Consider the following 9277-nt stretch of genomic DNA (forward strand, 5'->3'; position numbering starts at 1 on the left):
CTCCTGCACCTGCCACGTATCCCTCTCCAGTGGACACCTTATCTTTTCATCATAGCTGGAATTCCTTCGTCTTTACGCAAGCCCCTCGCAGCCACAAGGATTCCTTCGTCGCTACGTTATCCTCTCTTAGCCACATGTCCTCCTTCGACTTTCATCTATAAATAGCCACCTGCTCAGTTGAAGAAGGCAGACTGCAAAAAAGGACGCAACAAAGCAGCAGCAGAAATTCTCAAGCTCTCATATTCCCATATTTTCTCTCTTTCTGTAGTTTCCTCTTCTTCTCTCTTTCTATAGACAGTATGTTAGTCATCTACATTCATCCATTTGTATATCATCAAAGTCGGTAACTTCCATATGCCCTCTTTATTTTAGAATGTGTGATTGTAATCTATCTTCTTTACCCTCCTACTATCTTTCTGAGTGGAAAAAGTTTGCCAGTCTCTGTATATGTAATCAGTAAGTTATGCAATTTAAATTTGTTTTTACATTCAAAATCCGTGAGTATACTCATACTTCGTGGATCATATTTGATATATCCTGGCTTGCTGTTTTAATTATCATATTTATGTTTCTGTATTATGTTACTATTCTGCAACAATTAATTATTTATAACTCTGTAATCTTTTCATATTTAAGATAAGTATTGGTAACAGCTTTAGGGTAGATATATATATATATATATGATGAAAAAATGATGAGATTAGCCTACTAGCTCATATGAACATATGAGCCCAACGACCCATATTGAATCTGGGCCGATCTGAAAATCACGGCTTCATTTCATATTTGAATTTTAATTTTTTTTATACAAATCTAAATAACTTGAAATTTTATGCGTATATTCTTCAAAAATATAAAAATCTATTAAAAATATCAAAAACGTAATTTGCAAGAAATAAATTGATCAAAATACCCTTAATTTGAAATTTGATATCTTGGATGTGTCACAAAATTCGAGAAAATTTCTTTTGAAGGTTGAGCATGGTCAAAGGAATAACTGTAGCTACCAAACTTTACATCCAATGGCTAAAATTATTGTGACCGGCTTGTATAAAAGGTAAATGGTCTCATTTTATATTTTCCCTATTCACACACGCACATGTGCCTCATCCAATGGACAAGATTACATCTAGGTTATTGGATGGTCTACATTTTTAAAAAAATATATATATTTTTTGCAAAATTTGAGTTGTGGCCACATAAAACATTGGCTCACCCAACAAAAATGAAAGAAAAATATTTTAAAAAATGATCAAAATACTCCTAAAAGTTTTGATGGTGTTTTGGTCCACTATATTATTTGAAACTTTTTTATATTTCTTTTATTGGGTGCAACTAATTTTGAGGTAGAGATGCGTCAAATTTCATGTAAATATCATTTTTAGAAACGATTTAAAATACCATTTGGTTGGTCCAACCTGGCCCGGCCCTATGGAGACTATGGCCGGGCTAGCCCAGCCCAGGCCTGACCCGTTGCCATGCCATGGCCAAATTAAGAACTTGACGATTTACAATGCTACGTCCTAAACTCAATTCCTACCAAATGCTGGGCCTCTTCCAACTAACTCACCAAAAAAAAAAAAAAAACAAATCCCATGGCCAAATTTGCATTACAATTCCCTAGCTGAACCCACGTTTTGGGCCCAGCAAAATGGAAGGACATTGAAGCGCTGTTCTAAAAAGGAACCGGCGATTTTGCGTTTTGGGCCCAGCAAAATGGAAGGACATTGAAGCGCAGTTCTAGAAAGGAACCGGCGTTTCGCACAATAACTCTGGTCCGGTTCGCACAATAAATATCGCCCGGAGTGTGCTCACGATATTCACACGCTTCGTGTAATTTCATTGCTTCGCACATGCTATGAAGAATGAGTACAAAGAACTATTTATGCATATAAATTTGCTTCTCTCTCTTCGATGTGGGACTATGTGAATAGGTAATACTTTAAAATGTTCATATATTATATATTTTGTTAACTATTTTATAAACACTAAGTTGCAAGTGCCCTATTGGTTATTGTGTGTCCTCAATGTGAGACAGATGCGGGTTTGATTCTTGAGCTGGTTTTTTTGTCAAATTATTTTCTTATCCAAAAAATAAAAGGTTTTTATCAATTTCACTTGTTGTCAAATTTTTTTCCTATCAATAAAATAAAAATTTTCGTATAAAATAATGAAATTTTTTGTCAAATTTTTTTCTTATAAAAAAAATTAAAGGCTTTTTCTAAAAAATAAAAATAAAAATAAAAATAAAAATAAAAGGTTTTTATCAATTTTCTTTTTGTCAATTTTCTTTCTTATCTACAACATAAAAAATTTCGTATAAACAAAATGAAAGGTTCTTATCAAAAAAAATAAAAGGTTTTTGTCAAAAAAAATAAAAAATAAAAAGTTATTGTCAAAAAAATAAAAAGTTCTTATGAAAAAAAATACAAGTATTTTTCTCAAAAAAAAATCATTTCTTATTTTTTTCAAAAATACAACAAGTATTTTTGTTAAAATAAGTTCATACGGAGAAAAAAACTAAATATTCACATATTAATGAAAAAAATAAAAATTAATAATGTAGTAGTATTCTAATTTCTTATTGGATTCTTAAAAAACAACATTTATAATGAATTTTAATAATTATTTTAGATTTTTTTAAAACTTAATTTGACCGATTCAGTTGATTTTCGATCCAAATCGCCGATTCACCAATTCGAATGGGTTTTTTGGGTGCCCGACTTGAGTCACCCATATATTTTTTAAATCACTGGAATCGACTATTCATAGAGAAAAAAAAAAAAAGGAAAGGACGCCATTTTTTTTTAGTTTGAATGCTAAGGAAAAGGACACCGAGCTGCTATATTGGAGATTCGGCTCAAGTGTCTAAAAAGGGGCCAAATGTCATCATTGTCCAAAATTATTTAATTGATCACTTTAGTTTTTCATTATTTAGGATATAATTTCTATAAAGCCTAGGCTTTATGGAAATAAAGTAAAGCCTCGCCTCGTATCCTCATCTTGAAATGAAAGCACATGGTATATCAAAAAGTTTTGTGGTGGTTTTAAAATTAATTTTTAATACCAATTATAAAATCTAAATATCAGTGAACGTTTAGTTTTAGGATAAAGTAGATGGTTTAGATAATGTGTTATAATATACACTACTTTTAGTGTTTAAAATCCTAGTTTTTTCCACAACCGTGCGAAGATGATCGATTTGAAAGTTTTTCGAGACTAGAAGTGCAACTTTTGGTTAGTTTTGAGATAACGCTTTACTTATTTTGGAAAAAGTTTTGAAATGACGCTTTATTTATTTTGATAGTCTATGAAAACATTTTCCTGTTTTACTTCCCAAAAACACATTTTCCTATTTTGTTTTAAAATTAAGAAAGAAACCGTACTAACGAAATAAAGAAAGTCACAAAACCTGGCATAGTGAGTATCGCCCCTGTTTCGGCCGTTGAAACTTTCCTACCCACTCAACATATCCGTTTTCCTCCTGTCGTTACACACACCACCTGAGAAAAGCGACACCAGCTCGCTTCCCATATATACCAGCCCAAAAATGGCAAACCTGCCATTACTGAGCTTACTATTTCTATTGTTTGAGCCTCGTCATTCACTTTCTCTCTCTGTAGACATGGGGGTGGAGGCTCCAAAGTCATTTCATGAGGCAGGAAACCTCCCTCTCTCTATCTACCTTCTCCGTGATTTCAAAACCTTCATTTTTGTCATCATGACCCACCTTTTTTTTATCTGAATCTCTTTAGGGGCAAGAGCGGGGTGAGTCTTGTCCCTGGCCCAGGCCTTGTCCCTGTATGGCCTGCTCAGGACCCTGTTAGGGATAGGGCCTGGGCCTGGGCCGTGCTGAAAAAACAAATAGAGAAAAAATAAAAGAAAGAAAAAAAGGCCAAGCCAGGCCGAATAGGGCTGACAGGGCCCTAAGCCAGCCCTCGGGCCATAGTTTGTGGCCTCTGCCTTACATTTTAGCGCTGGGCGGCCAGGCCTATTACTCTTGCTTCCGTGCTGCCTTCAAAAGTTTCATCATGGATCTCTCTCTCATGCTTCCTGTCAAATGCGTTTCTTATTTTTGGAATTGTAGCAGGAAGGTATCCAGGACGAACGGTTGGTGAGCAATGGCACTTTGGATTTTCGTGGTCGACAAGCAAATAAACAGAGAACTGGAGGATGGAAGGCTTCACCTTTTATTATTGGTGCAAAAAAGCCTCAAATATCTTCTTTTGTTCCCAAATTACATAAAAAAAAAGGACCAAAACCAATTGCTTCATGTGTCTTTCATTATTGTGTTTTTCAGACACCAATTCCTTGTTTCCTTTTCTTTATCCATCTACTTTTTGTTTTCTCTTTGAAAGAAGGGTTAGGTGTAGAGGAAAGGTGCACCTTCAAATTTTATAATGGTATATAATTTTGATATAAAATGTTATTAGGATTACCTCAAAATCTATTTTCATATCTAATTATAAACTTTTAAATTTAAAAACTGGTTAAAATCAAGTAGATCTATAAATATATGAAAATCTTGAAAATGGACCATGTAGATAATATGTTGTAAAATGCATTATTTCTGAGATTTAATTTTTTTTTATTTTTTATAGTCATACATTTCGATGTCGAGATGATCAATCAAAGGGTTTTTCAACATTAAAACGACCTTTTCCGATGGATTTTTGAAAGGCATCCGTAATTCTACATTATGAGGTTGCATGATCATATAAACATTTTCCTTAAAAGAATAGGAATTGCAATGTGCTTATTATGCTCAATTTTCCGACATTTGATTGGGTTTGGGTGCAGTAAACGAAGTGGCAGAGAGATTGGCCTTCTTTTCAATTGCAGTGAGCATGGTGTCCTACTTGGTGTTCGAGATGCACGAGTCAATACCAACAGCAGCTACACTCGTCAATGACTGGGTCGGTGCGGCCTACGTGTTGACCCTTCTCGGAGCATTTCTGTCAGATGCATACCTAGGCCGCTTCTTGACCGTCATTCTCTTCTCTTGTATCTATGCTGTAGTAAGTATTATTATTGCTACACTCACAAACAAAAACAGTATTATTATTGTTAATTTATATAGTAATCGAACTTGAAATGTAGCATTATTAATGTCAACTGCTACCCACTAATGGCCAAACCTAATTCCTATAGGAAGTATTCCTTTTTTATCCTTATTCTTCTTGGACTGCTTATTTGTCACATAAGGCGATCAAACAAGTGCAAGGTAATTGAACATAGCGTAGTGTCTAAAGTTCATGACTATCTTTTCTACATCAATTTCAAAGAAAATGAATGAACGGATCGACTTATTATCAACTCAGCAGAGAGAGTGGAGAAATTAAGGACATTAGGTTCAAGCAAATATGTCGACCAGAGCTTAGTGGTTGGAATCTCGAGCCTGTGGATCCAAACTGATCTTACTTATGCAATAAACAGAGAGTGAATCTAAAATCACACCATTCGCGTTTGGTACAAAATGGTCACAATCAGACATAGTCATGAAATGTGAAATCTGGCAGTAGGGAATGTGTCATTCGCTGTATCTAAAGTTCGAGAAAAATTTTCTTAAATTCGTCCAAATATGATAACTGCCAATTTCACATCTGGTGGTTAGGTGTACCTGTGAACTTCTTGCATAAAAAGTAGTAGTTCTTGTAGTATAGAATCCCGTAATTATAATCACATGTTGTTTCAGATAGTTATTGAGTGATGATCCCAAGTAACAGAGTTGTCAACTAAAGCGATTAGTTTGTTAAGCATTAGTAGATCATGTAAGCTGATTCGCCCATTCGATGTTATACAATCTTGGATGGATTAAACTCAAGCAAAACATAAGTACATGAGACTTTCCACACTGGAAAAAGCACTCTCAAACTGGCTTCAGAACAGTGAAAAGCCTTATGGAACTTGTGCTTAAGCTGGGGTAATGTTTAATGTGCAGGGAATGGTAATGTTGACCCTATCAGCATCTCTAAGTGGACTTCGCCCTCCGGCATGTGCAGGCCTTGGGCCCGGTTGTGACCCCCCAACCAGTGCTCAAAGTGGGTTCCTATATGCTGCACTAGGGCTCATAGCACTAGGTACGGGAGGGATCAAGCCATGTGTTTCATCATTTGGGGCAGACCAATTCGATGAGAATGATAAGTCGGAGATGACAAGGAAATACTCCTTTTTCAATTGGTTCTTCTTTGCCATCAACATGGGCGCACTAATGGGAATAACAGTCATGGTCTATGTTCAAGTTACGAAAGGCTGGGTTTTTGGCTTCGCCGTGCCCACTGCTCTTGTCGTGCTATCTGTTGTGATCCTGGCCTTGGGTGCACCACTATATAGGTTCCAGAAGCCCACAGGGAGTGCTTTCAGTCGCTTCTTGCAAGTCTTGGTAGCCTCTGTGAGGAACCACCTGCGTGGCATCGTCATTAAGGAGGATACCATCTTGTATGAGGTGGAGACACCGGTTTCTGCTATACCTGGTGTTCAGAAGCTCCCACACACAAGACAATACAGGTAATTCTAGATTTCTTGATGACCCCTCACCATTTGCACAAGGGAAAGTAAATGGCGCAAGTCCGCCTCAAATTTTCGAAGAATTGAGGGCCCAAAACGCATCCTATACACATGCATGTCGATTTCTGCCCTAAGAAATTGGATTGGTTGTTCCTAAAATGGTGCAAATCTGAACAATCTTGGATCGATTGAAATGCAAATCTGATAGGTCTTAGACAGCACAGTTTCAAAGAAAAAAAGAGGTAGCAATTCCAGAATATTCACTAACATACAAATTGAATTTGATGAGTTAGAATTTCACAAGAACATTTATTTCCTTTTGTTAGGCTACACCACATAAGTGCAAAACTACACTACATGGCTAAGGACTGTGCAAAAAACACAAGACTATGTAGAAATAGGATAAGTATGCTAGGAACCTGGTAAAAGCATGTGCACAAGTTCATGTCTGGTTTAGATGGGTCTAGCCTTCACCATCACAGTTCCTCTTTTTAAATTGTCATTGCTGGCCCTAAGGACTACGATTATTCATACATTGCTGCATTGGATGGCAATTACCTAATGGACTCTGTTTTCTCCATCACCCAATCAATGATGGTAGATAATCTCCAATACAATTCGAAACCAAAGAGTGAAGAATGGCCGTCGAAAACCTGGGCAAGGTTTCCTTTCTCTTAAAAACTACAAACTCTATGTGTTCGCCATATTAATCCGTCTAGAATAAGGCTCCTGTCCATTTTCCCCATTTTTTATTAATTAAGGCACAAACTAGCAATACATCAAGAAATGGGATTGTACACTATAAGACCATTTAAATATAGTACAAGAAGGTTACTATGGATCAATGCCATCAGATGTGAAGTGATGTGGTAGAAGTGTATCGCAAAGTTTTGAAAAAATATTTCTGAACTAAAAGCACAATCAATGGAACATCTCTAACCGCACATTAAATGGCTAAGAGTGATTTTGAGATTCATGTAAAACGAGTCGTCTTATCATACACTTTTCATTATATTACCTAACGCGAGATATGGGGAGAGTACGCAGGTTCTTGGACAAGGCTGCAGTGTCAAGGTCAGGAGAAGAGCAAAGGAGGAGCAGCAACAAATGGAACCTATGCACAGTGACCCAAGTAGAGGAGCTCAAGTCACTAGTGAGAGTCCTCCCTATCTGGGCCTCCACCATCGCCCTTTCCCTCTCCTTCTCGCAACTCTCCACCTTCTTCATTGTGCAGGGCCGAACCATGGACCGTAGCCTTCCAAATTCTAGTCTTATCATCCCTCCAGGCTCAGTCCCAATATTCTCATCCGCCAACGCCATAATCCTAGTGCCACTCTACGAGGGAGTTGTTGTGCCCTTCCTGCGAAAGCGCACAGGCCACAAACGCGGAATCACATCCCTGCAGCGCATGGGCGTGGGCCTCTTTCTCTCCATATTTGCGCTATTGTCAGCTGCAGTAATCGAGAAGAAGCGTGTACAGAATGCAATCGAGGAGGGGATAGTGGACAGCAGGTTGAAGACTTCGACCATGAGCGTATTCTGGTTGCTGCCACAGTTTTTCCTCTTAGGGAGCGCCGAGGTGTTCACATACGTGGGGCAGCTCGAGTTCTTCTATGATGAGGCCACGGATGGCACCCGTAGCCTCAGTAGCGCTCTGTTCTTGAGTGAGTTCGGCATTGGAAGCTGGCTTAGCACAGCGCTCGTGACTATAATCCAGAGGTGTACTGGAGGGGAGAAAAGTGGGTGGTTTAGGAACAACCTGAATGCAAGCAGGCTGGATCTCTTCTACTGGGTGTTGGCTGGCATCAATGTGGTGAATTTTGTAGTCTATGTTGTTGTGGCTTTGCGGTACAAGGGGACCAATGTTGATAGTAGTAGAAGCGTGGTAGATGAGAGTATTATGTTTCCCAAAGAAAGCAAAGTGAAGGATGAGGATGAAAAGGAAATGAAAGCAGTAATCTGATTACTTACCCAAAAAAAAATAGCTATAATCTGATTCAATTAATTTTTTGAATGCAAGCCATGATTTTGTTGAAGATTTGGGTTTTAGACCATATAAAAGGTTTGCAGCTATGAACCAGTCTAGAAAAGCACGATTTTGTCCTGGAACCCGCCCTTAGGCCGGGCCGAGTAACTCAAGCCAAGTCCGAGTAACTTGGCCAGAGTTTGGCAGGTCCTTGTCAGGCCAAAAAGTGATACAAAACAATCCTGAAAAATATGAAAAATATGTTTAAAGGGAAAAACATATTTTGAAAAAAATAAATTTGTAATCAGGGGTATATAGAAATAATCCAAAAAAAAGGGAAAATGTAAAAATAATTATTCGTGGCCAAAGCACTTGCCTATATTTGTCAAAATGGTAGAAAATATAAAAAAAAAAATATATTACAAATAAATTTCTTATTTTTTGGACTTTTTATAGTTTTTTTGCAATTTTTATTTTAAGATTTCCAGCTTGACAACCAAACTCAGGATACTCGGGCAAGTAGGCAAACACTAGTGCCATTGGGGGGCTTGAATGGGATAGGGTCGGATCAACGACTCAAACCTGACATGGGTCATGTTATCTTATGTTATAATATGATAATTATATTATAGTTACTGTAATATAATAATATAATAATCTTAAAATTTCCAAAAAAAAAAAAAAAAGAGAAAAGAAACTTTTAATAACTAATGGTCCATATGAGTATGATGGTTCTTAAGGACCAACTATTTTCAAAAGCTTTTGCTTTAAGCTTTTCCTCACCTTTGCCGCGTCCTTCAGTGG

The 9277-nt window shown here is 37.2% G+C and overlaps 1 protein-coding gene across 3 annotated transcripts; it reads left to right on the forward strand.

Moving 5' to 3' along the window:
* Positions 1-3564: 3564 nt before the first annotated feature.
* Positions 3565-8543, forward strand: LOC18426035 (protein NRT1/ PTR FAMILY 8.3). 3 transcript variants are annotated; one of them, XM_020662263.2, is made up of 5 exons: positions 3565-3658; positions 4091-4199; positions 4801-5018; positions 5942-6507; positions 7555-8543. In XM_020662263.2, the coding sequence occupies exons 1-5, from the start codon at positions 3626-3628 to the stop codon at positions 8468-8470; spliced, it is 1842 nt and encodes a 613-aa protein (XP_020517922.2). In that variant the 5' UTR covers positions 3565-3625; the 3' UTR covers positions 8471-8543. The 3 variants fall into 3 exon arrangements, with proteins under 3 accessions (XP_020517922.2, XP_088728916.1, XP_088728915.1); XM_088872790.1 differs by having other exon boundaries at positions 4091-4114; XM_088872789.1 differs by lacking the exon at positions 4091-4199.
* Positions 8544-9277: the final 734 nt, after the last annotated feature.

Source organism: Amborella trichopoda, chromosome 7, assembly GCF_054954075.1.
Source record: "Amborella trichopoda isolate Santa Cruz 75 chromosome 7, AtrichopodaSantaCruz75HAP2 v2.0, whole genome shotgun sequence".
Taxonomy (NCBI): Eukaryota; Viridiplantae; Streptophyta; class Magnoliopsida; order Amborellales; family Amborellaceae; genus Amborella; species Amborella trichopoda.